Source organism: Amphiprion ocellaris, chromosome 1, assembly GCF_022539595.1.
Source record: "Amphiprion ocellaris isolate individual 3 ecotype Okinawa chromosome 1, ASM2253959v1, whole genome shotgun sequence".
Lineage (NCBI taxonomy): Eukaryota > Metazoa > Chordata > Actinopteri > Pomacentridae > Amphiprion > Amphiprion ocellaris.
Window position 1 is genome coordinate 39,197,651 of NC_072766.1, and position 22,882 is coordinate 39,220,532.

General features: G+C 39.8%; 1 protein-coding gene across 3 annotated transcripts in view; it reads right to left on the reverse strand.

Annotated features, from left to right (window-relative positions):
- The window catches only part of lrp4 (low density lipoprotein receptor-related protein 4), a 141,869-nt gene that overhangs the window by 52,096 nt on the left and 66,891 nt on the right, over positions 1-22,882 (reverse strand). For all 3 annotated transcript variants that reach the window (XM_023279729.3, XM_023279728.3, XM_023279730.3), the window contains exons 3-6: positions 11,831-11,947; positions 2,293-2,406; positions 2,091-2,207; positions 656-784 (exon numbers count right to left, since the gene is read on the reverse strand). In XM_023279729.3, the coding sequence (XP_023135497.2) occupies positions 656-784; positions 2,091-2,207; positions 2,293-2,406; positions 11,831-11,947 (477 nt within the window). The remainder of the gene's footprint in view (positions 1-655; positions 785-2,090; positions 2,208-2,292; positions 2,407-11,830; positions 11,948-22,882) is intronic.

Below are 22,882 nucleotides of genomic sequence, written 5' to 3' on the forward strand. Positions count from 1 at the left end.
CATCCACCATCTATACACAGCTTAATCCTCATCATTTAGTGGTGTGGAGATGACAACTCCCATCCACCAGGTCCTCAGCTGGCGGAACGTCCCTCACATATGAGGCTTAGCTGTGAATAGCAGTCACGGACCAAATCGCAGGCTGCCCTTTGGCACCCACCTGCCACCCGTGCATGGCTACGCGAAGAGCCATTCAGGAAGCAGGAATGGTGCTAGCATTGGTGGGTGAACATCGATAGACAGCTGTTTCAGTCACTGATGCCTGTTTGTTAAGCGGACAAACTGTCCAAAGTCAGCTGTGAGGAAATTCTGCCCCCTTCAGTGGGGTACTGCTCCTGTGATAGTCTTGGCAAGTCGTCACAGTATTTCTGCTACTAGAAATTCATGATGAATTCCGATAACAGCTCCATGGTTGAAGCCCGTGCTACTCGGTCCCTACATGGTTGTGACAAAGTCCCAACAACTTCTAATGAAGACGACACTCCAAATCATTCTGGATGGGTATCTTCTGATGTCAGAATCATGAAGGGATTCTCCCGACCAATCCACTATCAGAAGAGAAGATTTTTTCCTAAAGATTCAAGATTTAACCACACAAAAATCAAAGGTTGGGGCTTCATGACGCTGGAAATAATCTGACAGGCAAAGAACTCACAGCAGTCCGATTCGTCCGACCAGTCTCCGCAATCATCGTCTCCGTCGCAGTGGTAGATGTCCAGGATACAGCGTCCGTATGCACACTGGAACTCCTCCACGCTGCAGGTGGCTGTCATCACATCTGAGGCTGCACAGACACACAGACACCGTCAAACAGATGCTGGGAAAGATGGCACAGCAGCTGGCTGTCGGAGGCTCTTTGAAGCCTCTCTGCTGAGTCTGTCAGAAACTATACGTGAAATGAAGAGGAAGCTCGGCTCTCTATTTAGGCAGAGGACATGTTTACATGCTCCGCGGTAAGCTCGTTAACGAGAGATCTTAGCTAACGTGCAGCTGCTCGAAATTTTCTTCTGTTCTTGTGGCCATGATTTTGAGTTATAATGAGCTTTTGATCGGAGACTTGACAGACTCTCTGGGGAGGGACGAGATGGTTTGAATTTTACAAATAACACACTACTCACATATGAAAATGTAATCCTTTAGAGTCACTTACTGCAGTTTTGAAATGATTTGGGATGTAATTATTTTGGATATGACCACTGCTCGAAACTCAATTAAGTTTCCCACTGAAAGATTTCATTTTTTTTGCGGTTTTGTGTTTAGTCTTTTTCTGTTATCAGAAGAAAGCACAAGTATAAATTACTTATTTGATTATTGATAGAAATTAAATGTAACCAGCTTTGTGGTGGGTAGAAATGGAGACTCTACATACTATTGATATTTTACTACTTACATCCTCAATTTGTTTTGCCTCCTTGTGTGCTATTCGTAAACACTGCCTGCAGTTCAGCTAAATCCAACCAAAAAGTTCCTGAATTTTTGCCATGTCAGTCTTGGTTGCAGCTGAGTCACTAATGGCTCAACTGCTTTGCCAAATAACACAGAATTTTTAGTTTTTTGTAGAATCTGGTTACTACAAACACTTCAATTTTTGCATTTTCTTGAATAAAACACATATGTCCACATGTTTTTAGAACTTTATGGCCATTATTCGAAATGACATGATTTGGCGTTAAGATGTTTTTACAGTTTCCTGTTGTGATAAATGGAGCATTGTTAGCATGTTTTTAGCATGACTTTCAAATGCACCAGCTGGTTTTGTGGTTCAGAAAGTTAATCTTTTCTGTTTAAAACCACTGTGAATTAAATATTTTTGGACTTTGGGAAAAACAAGCTATTTGAAAATGTCTCTGTCAGTTCGGAGAGGGCAAGTATAAATTAGTTATTTGATTATGGATTAAAAGTTAAAAATAACCACATTTTTTTGTAGGGAAAGACAGTGAGCTCTTTGATCCAAACATTACTTTGCGCAGTATAAATCTGCTACATGATCCGTTATCCCAACTTGACTTCCTAAAAAAGTGCTGTACTTCACTGTGCTTACATGAATAAAACTTTTTGTTTGAGAATTTCACACAGACTGTGTAACTTACGGCAATTTTCCTCATCTGATCCGTCCTTACAGTCCGTGTCTCCATCACAGTACCAGTGCTCGGCGATGCAGCTCCCATCCGTACAACGGAACTCCTTGTCTGAACATTTGCGCATGTCTGCCATAGAAAAACACACAAGACAAATGAAAAGATGGCGTGAATAAACATCTGTTTGCATGCTAGCATTTGTGTGTGCACCCACCACATTGTTCATCACTGTTGTCCCCGCAGTCATTGTCTCCATCACAGTGCCAGAGGCTGCGAATACAGTATCCATTCTGACAGTGAAACTCATCCTCCTCACACTCCCTGGGAGCTGCAGAGGAAGAAAAAACAGGAGAGGTTTCAGAGGACAAATGAAACATATACAACAAAAGCAAAGAACAGATATTTTACAAGAAGGTGATGCCGTCCTTGAGCGCTGCTGACATGCACCTAAAGCTGCCCTGATTCCAGAGGAACTGTGGCCTTTCATGTCAGCTCCAGAGCAAAAGGCTGATGTGAAGGAAGACATTTCTCTCTCTGTAAACAGGCTCACCAACTGAGAATCCTGAGCTTTGGTCTCAACACAAAGAAAAACCTTCAGTGGACAGCGACTGCAACACAGAGACGAGAGGGCTCAATAAAGCAGCTGCCTTCACCGTCACCGACCAGAAGAACTTTACTTGTAAAGCACTTTTCCAACATGAATGACAAACGCTTGAAAAAACAAGAAGGACCAGGGATGTTCATGATTAGTTGTAAATCAGATTAAAAATATGTTAACCGAGAATACAAAGGACTTCAGTATTGTGGGTTATCTGTAGTACCTGCTTATTCCACCAGTTGAAGCCTGTTACTGTTCAATATTGTAAGAATCAGAGGAGGTGGTCAGTCAGACTATTGGCGGATTCATGTTGGCAGCAGAGAGCATAGTGGGAGTTCAGCTAAAAAAAAATAAAAAGGGCCACTATGAAAAAGTCTTATGTAAAGCGTCATGCCAACCGGCCGTGGCTGACAGCTGCTGCCATTGGAGTGACATTAAAAGCGGCTGCACTGGAATACAGTAAGATGTCCACTGAGCTCATTTTGTGTTATCGGTTGATCAGTTACTGACTGAAAAATGCTGCAGATCATCAGCTAAGAAGTTTGTTCAAGATTTGCTTCCCTAAGACACAAAAAACCCTAAAAAAAAATGATGCATTTTGCCCTCTAGTGAAAACAGATTCCATGGTATGCATGAATTAAATAAACAAAACAAAGGGCTATTTTTCTAATGGTCAGAATCATTTATAGCTCATCTGTTAAAGGTGACAAAGTGCCTGTCATTTGCTCCTACACTTAACGTCTGAACGCCTAAAATCTTATCTCTGTGAATCCAAGGATTCAAGGTTCTTTATTTGTCAAAGAAATAAAGTAAAAAATAAAAATAAAATAAGGTAATTTACAGGGCACTATAAAAACAATATGTACAAGTGTTTACCCGTGGTAAATGGATAAATAGGTGCGCAAAAATTGTGCAATGAAGTCCTGTAAATTTGACCATGCGGCCTGTATTGCACATCTAAGAAAAAAGTTACATATTAAGGCATATTTTTCCATGAAAATAATCATCTCAGGTCTTAAAATAGTTTAGATACAACCGTTTGCCATTGCTTCCCATTAAATGCACAATCTACGAATTTCCTGCTTCTTTTTTTATCCACCCCTCCACACGTCTTGCAGCTCGATAACACCAGCTCACCTATTGTCTCTGCTCAAGCACTGTACAACAGTGAGTAATTACTTTTGTAATACAATTAAGGCATAAATGAAGAAGAATAACGATACAGAAAGCACCTCCCTGCAAGCTGACAGGATTGGTTTCTTAGTTCTGTTCCATATGAAGCCACTGAGACTGTGCAGTCTCAGGAATTGTCTTCTAGTACAGATAAAAATCCCATACGACACGTTAACAAGGTAAAAAAAACTTGATTTTGACAGGATGAGAGCTTTAAATACTATTAAAATCCAGGTCTGAATGGGCCATAAAGTGCATTCTTTATGAGCACAATACTGGACTCAAGTTCTTCTGACTCATGCAAGAAAAGGAGGTCGACACTCCAGTGCTCTCTACGTCTGTCTAGCTCATCAGATAAAAGAAAATCTAGATCAAAGTGTTGCATTCGCTGGAACTTGTCAAAATATGGCCATTTATAACATACAAAAATGTAAATATTCACTATCTCAGAGCACACAAGTTAAACACTGAACACTTTTCTCTACCATTTTGAATTCAAGACCCATCTAATCTACCAAACCAACCATTTTTTTAATATCTTAAGTACATATGCTGCCTACTGTATGTTAGTGTATGCTTCATTAGAGAGTCAACCTTGAGACTGGAGATAAAAGGCACAGTCATCATTCATACAAACAGCCCTGATGATACAGTCAGACAGAACTAACTCCTTCTCGTGAACTCTCAGCACTGTAACATAGTCAGTGTTTCAAACCCTTTCATTTATCAAAACAACCCCTTCACCTTCCTGCTTTAACCACACGTCCAAAACACCAGCGTCTATGGTTACCACTGCAATCAATGGCAGAGCCCAGCCGCGAACAGAGCTGGGGCCGAGTAAACAGGTTCGTCAAGGAGAGCCAGTGATGGATGGCCCCTGGCAGGAGGTAATCTATAATTTATCACTGCCGACTGTGAGTGTTAGACAGCTGAGACAAACAGAGAGAGATAAGGGGAGACAGAACCAGAGGGATGCCCACGGAAAAGAGGGACAAAGATGAAGATTTTCTTTATTACGGAGAGATTTTTCATCTTTTCTCGGGTGTATTAGAGCATCGCAGCAACACATCTGAAACACATACTGTTCTCCACTTCTGAGAGCAGTGACACGACATGAAGAGCCTCCAAAGTGTGGATTTGTTTTTCAGAACATCCACAGATGAAGAATTGGATTGAGATCTGGGGAATTCAGATGTAAACACCTTCAGCTTTTTGTGTAGATACTGTATGCATCAAGGTAACATCCATATGAATGCCGGAACCCAAAGTGTCCCAGCAGAACATCACCATGAACATCATACTGCTTCCACTCCCTCCCACGGTGCCTCCTGCTGCCATCTCTTCCCCAGTAAATGACATACATGATGAAAAAGAAATCAATTTATCCCGTCAGACTACCTACTTATAAATAAATACAATAATATAAATACATAATAAATAACATTACATGATACAGGAGACTTCAAATGGACCTCGTGTTCAAAAATCTTGATCAGATCACCTTTAACCCCAAAAAGCTTCAGGGCATCACATTTTTATTCACTGTGGGTTCAGTTTTCACTGAAAGATAAAGTCCTGTGTTTCTAAGTGGCTGGACGTAATTAAATATTTTTCCAGTGACAGAATATAAATCAGCAATGATTTTTAGCATTTGATTGATTGTTTCATTAGTAATCAAGCAAAACTGACAAATAGTCTCTGCTTCGAACTGTTCAAATGTTTAACGCCTCTGAAATTCAGTTTAAACCAGTTTCTGGGTGTCTTTTGCTGGTCTCACATTGCTGTCCATCTTTGTTTAATAACGTTGTAATTAAGAAAAAAATGTCAGAAATTTCATGCATGCATTGACATAGTAAGAATACCAAAATAAATAAATAAATAAATAAAAATAAACTTTTTGATTAAACATTTTTGAAAATGGAATAAAAATTGGAAATCAACAAGTTTTTGTTTTTTTTTCTGATGTTTTTTGGGTTTTTTTCCTCAAGTGAATCCAAGTGTTTCAAATGCTGGCAAGGAAATGGTGAATCTAGCCACTATAGACATTTGACTACTTACATTTTTAATTTGTTTCTATTCTCGTCTCCTACCTGCTCTGGATAAACACTGCCTGCAGCTCAGCCGAATACTACCCGAATCTTTGCCACATGACAGTGGCTAACGTGTTTTGGAAGCTAATAGTTTCTTGATATGCTGAGAAGCATATCTTTTTTGTGTGTTTTTTTACAGTCTGGCCATTTTTTTAATGAGATATGCCGAATAAAGGGATTTTGATTAGTTCAACAACCATCAGAGAGTTGAAAATCTGAAGATTCTGTCTGTTTTTACAGTTTCTGGTTGATAAATACTGTAATTTGGGCTTTTTAAAAAATAAATAATAATAATACATGCCTTTCTAACCCTCTGGTGGGTTTTTGGGGTTCATAAGGTTACATATTGATTTTTTTTAAGCATAATAACAAAAAATTGACTACAAAAATATCATCCGGTATTTGCTTTTTAGCAAAATTTTTGACCAAGAGCCCGTAAATTTGGTTATTAAGGAGCTGAAAACTGGCCTTGTACTGAGCAGGACAGTGAATCACTCCATGTAAGTAACAGAATTAATTCACGGCATTACTGTGTATAGAATTAGGGTTAGGGTGATGTTGGGCCATCCCCTAACATTAACCCTAACCCTAAAGCTAACCCTTCAGTACTTCTGCAATTTCTTGTAACTAATCAGCCAACCTACAGGAAATACTGGACTGATATGTGAAATATATGAGCCGAGCCCGTTTATTTATGAGGCTAGCCAAGCTAGGCTAAACTTCAGCTCACCCACCTCCTCTACGCCAGAACGCCCTCCCCTCCTTCGAAAAAGGAAGGGATCTAAACCTTACAAACGTCCTTGGGTGGAACCAAATGAAAATTTAATTTTGCCCGGATAATCGACCGAAAAACACTAATTCAACCTATTATTCAGCTTGCAAGAAAATAATTGATTCTCTCCCTCCCAGTGTCCCTGTCATGGTCTCTCCCTCCTCCATCAGCGAGGTAAACAGAGGGAGGTTGGAGGTCAACAAGCCCTCGAGATGCTCATCATTCACACGGCGGCCAAACGTCAAAGGGCAAAGAGCGCCGGGAGTCATCGCCGTGCCCCCCTGCATGTGTGTGCGGTGAAACGGGTGTCAGGTTTTATTCTGTAAAACGTCTTCTAAAAACTTCAAGAATTCTGAATATCTCACGATCAAACGCACACCTCGCTCCAAAACCTCGACTTCAGCTCCAGCCGAGCGTGGAGGATCCTCTCTCCCCGGCTCTAAATAATGAAGTACGACTACCGCACCACGCCGAGAAACAAAACATATCGGGAGGTGAAAGACAGACAAAAAACCCGAAGACACAGACAGAGGCATGAAATAATAAGTAGTATGGGAAACAGGGACGGGAGGAAAATATACTGGGCATGAAGATGAAAAATTCATAGTGGCTGCCAGCAGACAGACCCCCATCAGGAAGTGAGTCAATGTCTGGCTGCTGATACGGAATGTGGGTCAGCAGAGGAGGAGGAGGATCTCTGAATGATGGACAGATAAGAGAAATCATCAACAGATAGTCTGTACCTGCTGGAAACACTCAAGCTCTGCTAGAAAAGTGATTGGCGTGCATTTGTGGTTGAGATTTTATTTAAGTGCTGCTAAAGCGCAACTCTGCCTCTAATCCTGGTCTCACCGACTGATGGAAGGGAATTGCCCCTTCATCTTTAACACAGATGGCAAAGTTAATACTCATTAAATCCACATCATTTAAAGCAGTAATCTGCCAATTTTCTGGCACCCTGTTGCACCTGGGCTTCAAGGATGGTAAAATCAGTCAGTGAGAGTCGAAATATCTCAGTAAATACTCAGCGGATCACAATGAAGTTTAGTACAAACATTCATGCTAATCACAGGAGATATCCAAAAGACTTTGTGACACCACCAAGGAAAGTGGTGGAGTTGTGTGATGATGGGCGTACTTTGTCTGTCTGTTAGCAACATTCAATTAGCATGCTGTGAAAATGAAATGCATATTAAAGGTGGAGTCTGTGATTCTGGAGAGAGATTGTTGCTATCTAGCTAGTTAGCATGTATAGATAGCGATAATGTTCCAGATTAGCTGCATTTTTTTTTTTGCTCCAACTGAGCCCTTTACCCCAGAAATCTGAGCCACTTCATTTTTTACTTCGCCAAGGAACGCGACGGAGTTATGCGACGATCGGCGTACGTTTGTCCGTCTGTCTGTTAGCAACATTACTCAAAAACAGACTAACAGATTTCAATGACATTTTCAGGGAAGTGCACAAATGACACAAGGACCAAGTGATTAGATTTTGGCGGTGATGTGGCTTATAGTCTGGATCCACGGATTTGTTCAAGATTTCTGTATCATTGTGAGATAGCGGCACGGCGTCACTGTAACTATGACAACAAGTAAACGCTACATCAGTTGCCTGCTGACGATCACATGATTGTGATCCTACTACAAATCCACCACTGCGGACTTATCGGGACTTCTCCATCAGAAATGATACAAGGATTAAATTGTGGGGTGTTTCTGAGTCCCATCAATTCCCACTGCTTGCTACATATTTAGGTCATGCGTTTCGGTATCCGTACATAACATACACATGCATAACACAAACGCCTGTGCTCACCGCAAGGTTATTTTTGATTAAAGATTTCATCCATTGGAAATGATACAACGATTGAGCAGCCTTGGCGGAGTACTGAGTGCTTTTCTTGTTGTTCATTAAGTGCTTCTCAACAGATCAAAATGTCCCGAGTCCAACACATGAGGTATCTAGAGAACGAATAATCCAAAATCTATCTGTTTGTATGTAAAGACACTAATGTGATAATTAGCAAGTCACTATTCTTTCTTCAATTTGACAGCATTATTTCTTCATTTCACATTCACATTTTGCAATGCTTTCCATTGCAAATCCTGCTCTTTCTCTCGCATAGCCCCTTATCGGGTGCAAATCTGCTCTGCTCCTGCTCAGAACTGTTTGTCTGCGCTGAGACATACTGCTGTTTGCACAAATGTCCTTCAGTTTCCGTGAATCTGCTCGCTGTCAAAGTGCTTCTGTGTGCTTGCGAAACTCTTGCTGTCAGATCTGTTCTCGGATCTTTGTGAAACAGCCCTGTCAAAAGTTCCTAAACAAATCCTCACGGCGTCATTGCAGGCGAGCGGGCTTTACTATGCAGCTGCAGCGTAACCATGTTCTCAGGAGCTTCAGTAGGAAGCAACTGGATGTCTTTTTTAGCTTCTTGAAGACAATTCACATCTCATTTAAGAATCTACTATTACTATTTTACTGAAGCTCACAGGATTACCAAGACCTGGATGACTAAGAATCTACATAGACAAACCTGTGTAACCAGGTTCATCCACTCCTGCCCTTTAAGGCCTTGTTACAGCTACTTCACTTGCTTTCTTGCAGGATTTTGGACTTTATATATACCAGTGTCCAGATTTTTTACTACTACAGCGACATAACATAATAGCCCCATAGGACATTGGATTCCCTTCGCCTTGCAAGAGTTTAAAATTTAGTGAAATAGGTTTTATAAAGCTTCCTTTACAGGAGGTTAATGTTTAACAGGAGATCTCTCACCAGCATGCAGGACTCAAATCAACAATCTCAACAAAGTATTTTATTTTATTTTTTAATTACCATGTTAACTCTAGTAGTGGATTTACATAAAGTCAACGGAACAATATAAGTAGGCACAATTACACAAAAATTCACTGTGGCACAAACTGAAGCAAACACACATCATTGTGAATTAAATTACAGTCCAAATTTAGCAAAAGAATTCATGTATATTCCAGAAATCAATCAATCTGTCATTACTTCATAAATGGAGGAAATGAAAAAGGGAAAATACTACTTTGGTGAAATAATATGAGCAGCATTAATCGTGTTTGTCCTCTATGGTAACATGCTGCTGTTAGCAAGACGACATGCTAAAGTTGAGCTTTTAACACCTGTGACTGGACACTGCAGTCCATCAGGTTCATATATATATCAACGTTATGGTTAAGAAATTTGCTTAAAGGCGTCCACCAGCAGGTTGCTGAGTATCTGCAAACACCACTGACCTGAAGACCACAGTTCTGAGCAGCCAATTCCACAATAAAGATCTTGTGATCTGCTCACATTCCAGCCATAGTATGCAAGACAAATTGTTCCTGACCTCCTGGATAGACACCTCAGGCAGACAGTCCCAGCTCAATCTCGCGGCACACGTCACATCTTCGGCCACCACATGATGCAAGTTAGCATCAGCTGATAGGAGTCTGATAACAAAGCAGTGCTTACATGTTCAGTTTCTGGTGATGTGGCCTTTATACTGAGTTAAAGTTGTGTATTCAAGTCCTGATTAGTTCCATTGATGACTAATTTGATCATTTTCTCAACTGATCAATTAATTCTTTGATGTATAAGTCACAAAATGTTGAAAAATTAATTTCCTTAAGTTCAAAATGACATCGTCAGATGTCTTGTTTTGTCCACATTCAAAGATATTCAGTTTACCCCCCGTAGATACAAACTGAAATGAACTAGTCTGCAGTAATGCCTGCAGATATTTCATAAATAGGCTTAAGTGGTTTAATTCAAATTAAGCCTTTTTTCTTCTGTTTTTTCTTAAAAATAGATGATTAAAATGGTAAGTAATCATTAATATCAACTGAAATAAGACATCCCTAGTAAAGCAATATAGTGAAATTGGGATTTCTGTGTATCTTCCAGTAAAATAGAGCTGAATCATGTGCTTTCCAGTTGGAGGACAGCAAACATTCAGAGCACACTGATTAATTCCTTAACTGTGCAAACAGACCAACATTTCTGACTCTTCACAGAAATGATGAAACATTTGCACGATTAAAGCTTGTGAATTAGTTTAGTGACATGCCGGTGGTTGAAACTCCTTCACACTGAAAAGCTGAAGGACGCTGTCGGACTCTTTCCGCCATGTGTTGTCGTCTCTGCCTGGAACTATTCCTGTCGGCTAGAGAGAGCTAAGGCTGATTAAACCGAATCACCAAACTGAGTGACAGCGTGATGGAGTGGCTGGTCTGCAGTGTACATCCACGAGTCATTACAGAGTCTAAATGCGGACGCATAATCTGACCACTAACTGCACCTTGATAATGGAAAAACACACACATATGCAACTGTACAACCTCACACAACCCCAACGGTTGACCTTGAGTAGACCTAAAAATAACCACTGAAAAAGTGCATTCTCAAGTCAGAATAATGGGATGTTTTCTTTTCCCAGTCGCACTGACATTTTGTGGATTTCACATTAACCCCATGAAAGAGACAAAACGCTCTTTTCTTTCTCCAAAAAAAAAAAATGTCCTCAGTTTCTAACTGGAAATGATCCTCAGTAAGAGAGAAATCCAGCAGCTCAAACACTCACCAGGCAGCAATGCACAGATACATAAATACGAGTGTAGAAATAGACACGCTGCTTACTTCACCCACTGCAGGCCACATTCTGCCTGGCAGGCAGCTGCTGAGGGGTATTTTTGGGCAGAACACACACACTAAGACACACACAGACACACACAGCCACACACACACACACACACAGCTAGCTCCCCAAGCCAAAAGAGCAAGAATAAAGTGAAGCCAAAGGTCGGAGAATGTCTTGCATGGTGACAGTGTGAGTGCTGACCTCATGCCACAGTGTGTGTGTGTGTGTGTGTGTGTTGTGTTGTGTTTTACGATTGTGTGTGTTTGCGACACACAGACAAACACCTTCAAACTCCAAACAAACACCTCATTGCACACGGCTGCCTCAAACATCTGTCCACTTTAATAACTCGTCCCCTTGAGCCTGACAGAGCAGGTCTCAGTGTGTGTTTGTGTTGACAGCTCCTATCGGCATGACTGTTTGTTTGTTTGTTTGTCTGTCAGGAGAAAGGGAGGAACTGTACTTACGACAGTCCTGCTCGTCGGAGTCGTCCTCGCAGTCGTTGTCTCCGTCGCACACCCAGGAGCGACGGATGCATTTGCCGTTGTCGCAGTGGAAGTCCAGTGGCGAGCAGGTGGGCAGCACTGCAGGTAAACAAGGCCAGAAAACAACACGTTTGTCAACAGGAACAAACAAAAAAACAGACAAACTTTGCGACAGAGAGTAGAAGCAAGGCAGAGGATGCGAGGAAAGACAGTTCCTGTGAGCACTTTTTAGTACTGTTTTTTTTTTTTTTACTTTTTATGACATGTTCTGCTTTGCTTTATCCTCTTCAACATTATTTTCCTGCTGTTTTTCACATTAGTGACGGTTCCTCTCATGTCTCAAACCATGCTGGAGGCCTGAATTATATTTATTCTTCCATGATGTGCAACAGACACAGTGAAGCGCAATAACCTTTGAAAACAGCTGGATATTATCAGTTTGAGAAGTTTATATCCCCCAGATATCTGGAATTTATGTTTTATTTGTGTTTTCCAGGGAAGGAACAACATGTTTTGCATCAATCCCTGATTTTAACCAGTGTTCAGTGAAAATGACCTGCATATTAAAGGTGGAGCCTGGAGAGAGACTGGTGATGCTAAAAGCTAGTTAGCATGTATAAATAGTGATAACATTCCAGATTTTCAATTTTTTTTTTGCTCCATATGAGCCCAAGAATTCTGAGCATTTTATTTGTTACTCCACCAAGGAACGCGACAGAGTTCTAGATGACTGGTGTACGTTTGTCCATCTGTCTGATAGCAACATTACTCCATAACTGACTAACGGATTTGGATGAAATTTTCAAGGAAGGTCAGAAACAAGGACTAATTGATCAGATTTTTACTATTATTAATATTTGTTCATTTACAGGTTCATCGGTGTGTATCAGCATTGCTTTTTCAACACACACACACACACACACACACACACACACACACACACACACACACACACACACACACACACACACACACACACACACACACACACACACACACACACACACACACACACACACACACACACACACACACACACAGAACAGAAAGTCAGCTGGTGAGGAGATATTCACTCAATTTAACAAAAACCACATTGGATTAGACTCATTGGCTCTATCTGTAAATGAAACTGTACCCTCAAATTGTTAAATCGGTCAAATCCTGCATTGTCTCACGAAAATGCATCATAAAAACAACAGTATTTCATAATATTGTATATGCAACAAGCCTAAACTTGATGAAAAACTTAAAAAGTAATCTAAAATTGGCCAATTTACCATCAAACTAAGTTAAAAAGACCCAACTGGCTGAATATAGCACATTCTTTAATCATGATGATGGTCAATTAATGAGTATTGGTCTCAATGAATAATATATTACAATGATTAGTCATTTAATAGATTAGTTGATTAACTGAAATCAAGCATTTTTGACCCAAATTCGGTGTTTTTTGGCTTAAGAAATACGAACATTTGCCTGTTTTTATCATCAACTGCAACAGTGAAGTGGTAGCCTTTGGGATCTGGTACACTGCTTCAACAAAACATGCAAACCGGTCCCTGGAAGCTGCAACAGACATTTATTTTTCTTATTTTTGGACATTATCTAGACCACAATCTACAGATAATTCCACTGAAAAACAAGAAGATCACTCAAGTGCGTTCTCCACCGAGACCAGGGACAAAAGTACTGTGGATTCGCACCAATATCTAAAGGGTTTCTCCTGAGTCTTTGCTCTGCCTCTCTGCAAAGTCCCGTGAAATCTGACCTTGTAGTTTTTGCGAGACAAAACAAACAGCACAGATCAGATACCCCATCACTGATCACAGCCCAGAACACAGATACGAGGCTTTATACTCATTTCACGGCCGCCGTTCTGCACTAAAACAGCCGATTCTGACAGCGTAAATGCAGCAGGATTTATTCTGCGTCTGGTCTCAGCCTGAACTGGACCCGAGCATCCTCCACCTTCCCACCAGCTCGGCTCAGCGCATTCCTCCTTAACTTCATATCCGCTCTAAGTGCAGCTACTCGCTATCTAAGCAGAGCCCGAATGACTGGCCCTTTGTCATCTGCAGACAGAGCTAATTTAATTACTGGCCAGAGAGGGACGGAGAGGGGAGGTGGGAGGGAGCGGGAGAGTAGGGAAGAGGAAGGGAGGCAGGGGAGCAGCGAACTCCTTACACTCAGCCGCCTGTACCAATACCAGATATGAAATATTGACCGAGCAACGGAGACTTTATGAAAAATGTATGACGTCACGCACCGAGTTAAACAGCGAGACGGACAAGTCAGTGCCGAGAGAGTGAATTAAACAAGTGTGTGTGCGTGTCGGGGTGTGGCTCTGCTGGTCTCCAGGGGGAGTAAAGCCCCACTGACCCACATACCCCTGCATGGATCCTGCATTATTCAGAGAGAAACACAAAGAGAGAGACGGAGATGCAGAAAAGCAAACGGAGCTCTCTGCTTGTGACCTCTGATTATCTCCACCTCCTGATGAACTCGTTGTGTCTGAATTACACGACCACACGGGTGGTTTAATATGCAAATGTGATGCATCTCTGCAAACAGTTATCTAAATTACAGCATCAGATTCTTTATTAATTTCCTTCCAGGCAGCCACTGGATTGAGTTTATGTCAGGAGCGGCTGAGAATCAAGCATACAGGGACATAATGTGAAAAATATAATTAGCTACATATATATATACATATATTTTGGTTCATGTTACATTTTAATGCAGTTGCAACACAGACTGCATTGAAAACTTCCTCATGTGGTGCATTCAAAGATGCCTGAGATATCAAATGTTTGAGCATTTTCTTCATAATGCTAAAAATCTTGGTTCAGTTAGATATTTTGTGACTGAAACTAACTTCAAAACTAGCTCACTCAAATGAGTAATCAATCAATTGACCCCATAATCAGCAGAGAAGTAAAAATAATTACTGAATTAAAACCTCCAAACCCCAAAACTCGCCAGTTGGTTTGACAGGCATGTTATTTTCTTTTCTAAATGGCAAAAATTACATTTTTTATCACAGCAAGACACTGCAAAAATGGGGGAAATTGTCCAATTTTCTTAAACTAATCATGTTTGACTTTGGGTTTCTTTGGGCTAAACAACCAAATCTAAGCTAAAAATCAAGCTATTTCACCAAAATCATTTTATTCCATATGTCTTATTCAAAATTTTCCAAAACCAAACCCTTTACTGCAACCAAATTCTGTAAATAAATAAAATAAATTCAGCACTACTCGCTGTAACCCCGAAGCTAGTAGTGACTTAGCTGCTACCAACAGCCATGTATCAAAAATTCAGAGACTTTACACTGAGGGGTTTGTATTTTTGGCAATACCTGAAGACAATCACATTGTACTTATCAGTTTTTGGAAAAAGTCTAATCAAATAAATAGATTTTTATTATTATAATTATTATTATTATTTATGACATTTTACATTTGTTATATTTAGCAAAACACATTTTTAAGTTCTCGCTACTTTTGGCCATGGATATACTGTTTCCTTTGAGGTGCGGGACTTAGTATTACAGTCATAAAAGAACCTAAAATGAGTAAAAATATGGCAAAAAGCAGCAAAAATACCCAGAAACTGCTTGATGTTGTGCCTGAAGCGCCTCGGATACATTTTGGACTGCTGACAAGTACTAAGGATTTCCATTAATGAGAAGTAGGACAGTCATTACTTTTTCATCTCTACTTGACCACACACTCTGTTCATAAAGAGCATCCAATTTTTTTTTATTTTCTTATTATTAAACTACCTACACTAATGTTCTTGACCCAGTGCAGCACTCCCCATTTTTGTAAATATTTTACAACTTCTAAAACTATTAGAGATTAACGTTTTAAGTATAAAGCATGACTGCAAAATCCCCTTTCAGAAGACAAAAGCTCAGCCTGAACAAAATAAGGTTCCTAGATATTAAGCTGGAACTCAACAGTTGGTAAAATTCGTACAGATTTATTATCTCCTACAGGATTTCCCCTGATAGCTGAGAGTCTGTCGTCACCTTCACTCCATCCAGAGCGGTTTGATGCATTCTGGATGCATCCCTGACCAGGCGTCAGCAGATTTACGGCCTCAAACGCCAACAAAAGAGGAAGAAATTCTGCTTCTCGACGTTCGATAAATAATTCAGCTTATCTGAAGAGGAAGAAGTGAGCGCGGCGTTAACATGCACACGTACGGAAACGCAAATGCAGACATAAGCAAAGCGCCGCTGAATAAACACACACTGCAGAAGTGTTTACAAATTGGGGCAGATAGGAAATGTATGCAAATATTAAATAAGTCCACTTTCGCTCCCTCTCATGCATAAACGCAGAGTAGGTGAGGCCTGTTCTGGTATCAGGTGGATCAGCAGGGAGCATGCTGGGAAGGCTGATGAGGTCTCTGGGCGCTTTGATCTCTCTTATCGCTCACATTCTGCTCAGCTCAGCGCCGCTCTTCTCACTACCACAGCATTCCTCAGAAGCCGACGCACATTCATCAACACGCTCACAACAACCCCGCTGACATTAACCGCCGTGGGCTGTTTGCTGCTCTTCAGGAATCATTTCATCGTGAACTTTTAACAGCATCGCTTTTACAACATGTTGAGCAGACGGCTGACAAAAGTATTGATGATATAGATCAAGGGTGTCAAACTCATCTTAGTTCAGTGGCCAAATACTGTGATCTCAAGTGGGTCGGACCAGTTAAATCATGGAATAAGAACCTTTAAATAACCACAACTCCAAATGTTTCCCTGTGTTTTAGTTAAAAAAAAAAAAGCACAATTCTGAAAATATTCACGTTAAATGAATTATCTTTTTACAAAACATTATGAACGACCTGAAGTTTCTTAAGAAAAGTAAGTTCAAGTTCAACAATATGATGCCTCAGTTTATCATTTACACATTACAACTTACAGATCACGGTGTGTCTGCAAAGGCACAAAACATTTAGTCTCAAGTATCTGGAACTCAATGATATAGTACAGGGGGTCCTCGGTTTACAGCGTCCTCAACCTATGGCGTATCGTCGTTACATCGGAACTGGTTATGTGGAACCAGTTGGCAAGAGGAGCAGACGAATACGTCATCACACGGTGCTATAAGATGGCTTTGTTTACATTCACCGGTTGTACGCCACCTTGGATTGGCTACATTTGCTAACTTTTTGCCCTTCATTACTTTTCTGAAGAACTGATCGATATTGTGATGCACATAACGGCTTTGTTCACATTTTCGCCAGAGTTCCAACTTTCGGCGAAAATTGACTTACGTCGATCTGGAGGAGTGGAACAACATAAGTTGAGGACCCCCTGTATTTTACTTTATGATCAAAACAGCTTGACAAGAACTAGAAATTATTTTAAATTTACATTTATTTCCACATCTGTGTAGTAATCCTGACCACCACACCATGCAAACTAAAGTGGGAACAATTAAGGAAGGAAGTTGTTGCCCTGTCTTGCAAATGTATAAAATTCATACGTAAAAAATACATAAAAGTTGTGGACAATTTTAAAATAGTTACTTTTATTGAAAAATTGCAGTTAATGTCATCTCTGTAATTATTAAATTTTTTAAGTCATCCCTCAGGCTGGATTGGACCCTCTGATGGTTTGGTTTTGGCCCACAGACCATATGTTTGACATCCGTGAGTTAAATCATAACGTAGTAACCTCTACATAACGCCAACTCCAAATGTTTGCCTTTGTTCTATTGCAAAAAAAGTACAGTTCTGGAAACGTTCACCCTAAATGAATTTTTTTTTCACAAAACAATATGAACAACCTCACATTTCGGAAGAAAACTAAGTTAAATTTCAACAACATTATGCCTCAGTTTGTTGTTTACACATTACAGTCAAAAAATAACCTACAATGAGTAAAAATGTGTATAAAATTTATACAAAACAAATACAGAAAAGCTGTGGCAGTATAGTGGATGAATTTAAAATAGCAGTTACTTTCATTGAGAAATTGCAGTTAATGCCGTCTGTAATTTTTACACTTTTAAAGTTATCCTGTAGGCCAGACTGGACCCTCTAGCAGGCCAGTTTTGGCATGCAGGCCATATGTTTGACACCCCTGAGTTAAATCATAGCATAATAACATATAAATAACAACAACTTCAAATTCCCCTTGTTTTAGTGCCAAAAAAAGTACACTTCTGAAAATGTTCACATTTAATGACAAAACATTATGAGCAAACTGAAGTTTATTCAAAAAAATAAGAGCAATTTCAACAATATCATGCCTCAGTTTATCATTTGCATGCATTGTTTATGATCGAAACAACTTGTCAAGACCTAGAAATCATTTTAAATTTACAGTTTTACAGATTTACAATTTAAAGTTAACATCCTCTCTATCATTTTTACACGTTGCAAAGTCGTCCCACGGGCCAGCTTGGACATTCTGGTGGCCCTTTTTGGGCCCACGGGCCGTATGTTTGACACCCCCGATGTGGATATTTTCACAAGTTCATAATAAAGTCCAGAACAGAATTATGCGTTGGTGAAACCACATCAAACACGAAGCCACAACAGGTGCACAACACATTGCTTTGTGGTGGATTTCCTGCTCGTGTGGTTTTCAATTAGTCACGTATCACTGTCGTCCACATCCTCTCTGGCACACAACAATAGCAGCTGATCCACACTCATCTTTCCTGTTTCTGTTTTTTTGTTTGGATAGTTCATTCACCGCCCTAACTGACACTCTGAGGTGACAAAGCAGCACAAAAACTTTGCCTCAGTCACACCCTGGAGCCTTTCCAAACTGCTCTTCCTGAATGTTTACCCTCCAGAGTGCAGTTGAGTTCGCATGTGTCCGAACACTCAGACATCCTGACCTTCACCAAAGAGCTTTTCTCATCCCAGCTCCAGAATTCCCACTTGTGTTCCACCGGTCATTCCCAGACAAACGCACACAATCTGCAAGTCCCATCATCACAAGTCCCTCTGCCAGTGAAGAAACTTGACAGCAACCGAAGAAGTTTTCGTGTTTACCCCGCCAAATCTTGAGTCTGATTGTTTGATTAATTCAATCAACCAGCAGAAAACTGTTTTGATAATTGCAGCACAGGGCCGTGTGATGTTGCTTGCTTTAAATGGAGCAATTTTTGAATGGAGCTTCTCATTTTATTGATGTTTTACAGAAGAAAATAACAGATAGACTATATTCAGTCAAGTTTTTTAATTCAAATTTCAAAGTTCAAATTTTTAAAAAATCATCAAAATTATACCATTTATCCAGAGCCTGAAGCTGTAAAAACAGAACAAATGAACAAAATCTAAGCGGAAAATTGTGACATTTCGTCGAAATCACAGAAATACTACATATCAAATTAAGTATTCACTAAAAATTAACCATTTCTACAAACTGGATTCTGTAAAAAAAAAATAAAAATAAAAAAATAAATTCTGCAGTTCTCAGCAAAACCATGAAGCCATCAGTGACTGAGCTGCAGACAACAGTCATGCTGTTAAAATTCTGAGTTTTTGATCTCTTTTTTCAGTTCATGTTACATTTTAATGCAGGTGTAATACCGATCGTTTTGAAAACTTTCCCATGGGGTGCAGTAAAAGATGCTTGAGATATCGAATGTTTGAGCATTTTTTTCGTAACGCTAAAAACAGGAGTCAGTAAGACATTTAATTGCTGACACTCACTTCTAACATCATCTAATCATCATCTAACTCATTCAAATGAGTAATCAATTAACTGACACCATAACCAGCAGAGTAGTAAAAATAATTCACATAATCATTAGTGGCAGCACTAGAATTCTGAACCCCAAAACCCACCAGCTGGTTTGACAGGCATGTTATTTTCTTTTCTAAATGGCTAAAATCACATTTTTTTTTTTTTTTTTAATCATAGCAAAAGACTGTAAAAATGTGGGAAATTGTCCTATTTTCTTAAACTAATCATGTCTGACTTTGGGTTTCCTCGGGATAAAAATAAACGATTTACTGTAACTAAATTCTGTAAAATTCTGCAACCCAGAAACTCTTGGTGACTCAGCTGCAACCAACAACCACACAACAAAAATTCAGAGACATTTTGGTTGGAAGAAATTCTACTTTTTTCCCTCTTTTTCTATGATTCATGACATTATAACATTATTATTCTGCACAAAGGTACATTTTGGAGTTATGTCTACTTAAAGCCAATGGATTACCGTTTCCAAAGAGGTGCAGGACTTTATATTGTAGTGAAAAATGAGTCCACAGTGAGAAAAAACACCCATAAACTGCTTAGTTTAGTTAAAAAATAGCCCCCTCTTTTATTCTCCTAGAAGTAGTTACAGATATTATTTGTTTCAGATGCTTTAGGACTGCTAGACAAGTGCATGCATCAGTGTGCGGTCGTGTCCTGATGTCAAATGTGGAGCCAAAAGAATGAAATAAAGACACAGATCTGCAGTGTAAAATATTCCAGCAGACGCCTCAGTGATATGCAGGTGAGGTGATCTATGTTGGAGTGAAAGAAGAAACCTTTAATAGAGCTTGTTGGGTGAAATATTTCCACAGACACCTTTGTCCAGCTGTGAAATATCTGCCTTGGCCCCAACAAAATAGATGAATGGAATATTTGTGGTAGTTCTGGACTATCAAGAGTTACAGGGACAAAGATTCTGAAAAGAAACGATCCTGTTGAGTGTTTTTTATTCACCCTTGAGGTGAAGGTTAAATTCTCAGGAACAGATATTCAAAAACCTGAGTAAACACAGTCAAAGGTTATGGGGATTGCTATGATACCCCCAGAGGAAATATGCAATGGGTGAAAAAGCTCCCTTTTAATTTGATTGGTGTGTTCTCTCTTGCAGATTTCAATCCAATTTTGCAGTTTTCTATGTGCATTTCTTTTTTAATATCAAGTGAAAACAATGAGCTCCATTGCTTATTAAGTGCAGTAATAATGTGCACATCCGGCTTGCATATGCTCGTACGTGTCTCTGTGCTTGCATGCATCTTTAGGAAGACGCATGTGGTCGTCTTTAAGTGGCCTTCAGTAGCGGAGTTAATGACCTCGCCTTTACTGTGGAGCAGCTGAATCGAGTGGCTCTAATGGGACTAATATATCTGCCTAAGTGTCGCTTATCACGCCGGCTCAAAGGAGGGGAGGATGGACAGCCGAGAGAGTGAGGAGACTGAAAAGCAGATGTGGACTCGAGAGAGTGAAAAAACAGTCTAATAAGAAGTGAGGGATTTGGAATATGGAGGCTGGAAAAAAAAAGGATATTCATGTCATACCATGAAGAATATGCAGAGATAAGATGGAAAGAAACTGTTCCTCCTCTATTCACAATAGGGCTGAGATTTTAATGCGTTAATTTTGATTAATTAATTAAAGAAAGAATAATGCATTTAATCGCACCTTTCTCAGTTACCAAATTTCTGGCACATTGGTAACGTCGATGCACACTCCAGCCCAGTAGGTGGCGGTAATGAACCTAAAGTCTGTTTGCCAGCCACAAAAAGATACACAGGACGCACTGAGTGAAGTCAAGAAAGTTTGGTGAACAATGAAGGAAGACGAGACCGCATTGAGCTTGTTGGGTGGAAAGTTTTCTTGTAAAAAACTTCCCAATGGCAGCTTGGATGAAAGCGTGGCTGTGTGCAAATTGCGCATCAAAGAGTTTACTTATCACCACAGCACTTCAAGCCAACGGTATCACCTCAATGCAAAACATGTTGCTGTTAGCACCAGAGATAACGTTAGCTACGATAGTCCAGTCCTGATACTGGCTAACGGTGTAACCGCTAGCGGTGGGAATCTTTGGGCACCTCACGATTTGATAACGATTACGATTCAGGGGCTACAATTCAATTATAAATTGATTATTGATGCATCTTTAATTTATGTATATTGTAGAGTGTTGGGATTGCTGTGTCGGTGAAACAGCATCGGGATAGGATGGTGTATCTGGACTCCAATGTATGCAGCAGTGCATACATTACATATAATGTGATTCTTGTCCAATTCACTTCCGCCATAGAAGCCAAAGTGTTTCCACACTTTTATTTTAAAAGGAGCTGTTTTGATCTCAAGACAAGGTGGGTGGCGGTTAGCCAAGCTTGTTTTACTCTTTGCGCATTTCGGAGTATCCGCTCCAGGTGCGCATCCCAAAGTGTCCCGGAGATCATGTGTATCATGCTTCTTAGTTCTGCATTATTTAGAACCTTCTGTATTACTTTAACAGATTTAAATAATCAAAACTTGGACGTTTGTAAATCGATTCAGATTCATCCACGTCCGAATCGCGATGCATCGAAGAATCGGAAATTTCCTCCATCCCTAGTAGCCACCCCACAATAGACCACTTTTCAAGACATTGAAAGTTTACAAAAAGTCTTATAAAGTTACATATAATCACTACAATAGCACTCTGAGTTTGAAGGAATCTATGAATGTAGCAGACAGGTAGATATTGCTATTTGGCCAAAGTGTGATTAATCACGATTAATTCATTACAAAGCCTATAATTAATTAGACTTTTTTTTTTTTTATCGAGTCCCACCACTAATTCACAATACTAATGAACTTGATTATTAACCCCAAAGGCTCTGATTTCTTCATGTGTGACACTTCTCAGAAGTATTCATTTTCTAACACGTAAAGAGATTTGATTCCGCCCTTTACTTCATTTTTCTGCAGTCTACAACAGACTTTTTGTGTCCCGCAGCTAGAGAGAAATCCCAAATTCACCCTGCTATTTAGCATTCTAAATGGAACGAACCAGATTTGTTTTCTTATTTTAATTCCTAAATGAAGATCTTAATATAATGGGCAGCATAAGAAAAGAGTCATTAACTGTCTGGAGCAATGACATCCAATTTGTTTTAGAAAAGCATTCAGTATGTCTGACTCAGTTCATTTCCAGTCTAAAAGCTAAGAGCGCGCCGAGGCTCATTATAACATTACAAACATGACCGCGCAGACTATTTTTACACTTTTTAAGGCTACAAAATGCATTATTTCTGAGAATTTAAAGCATCTCCCTCATGCTGTGA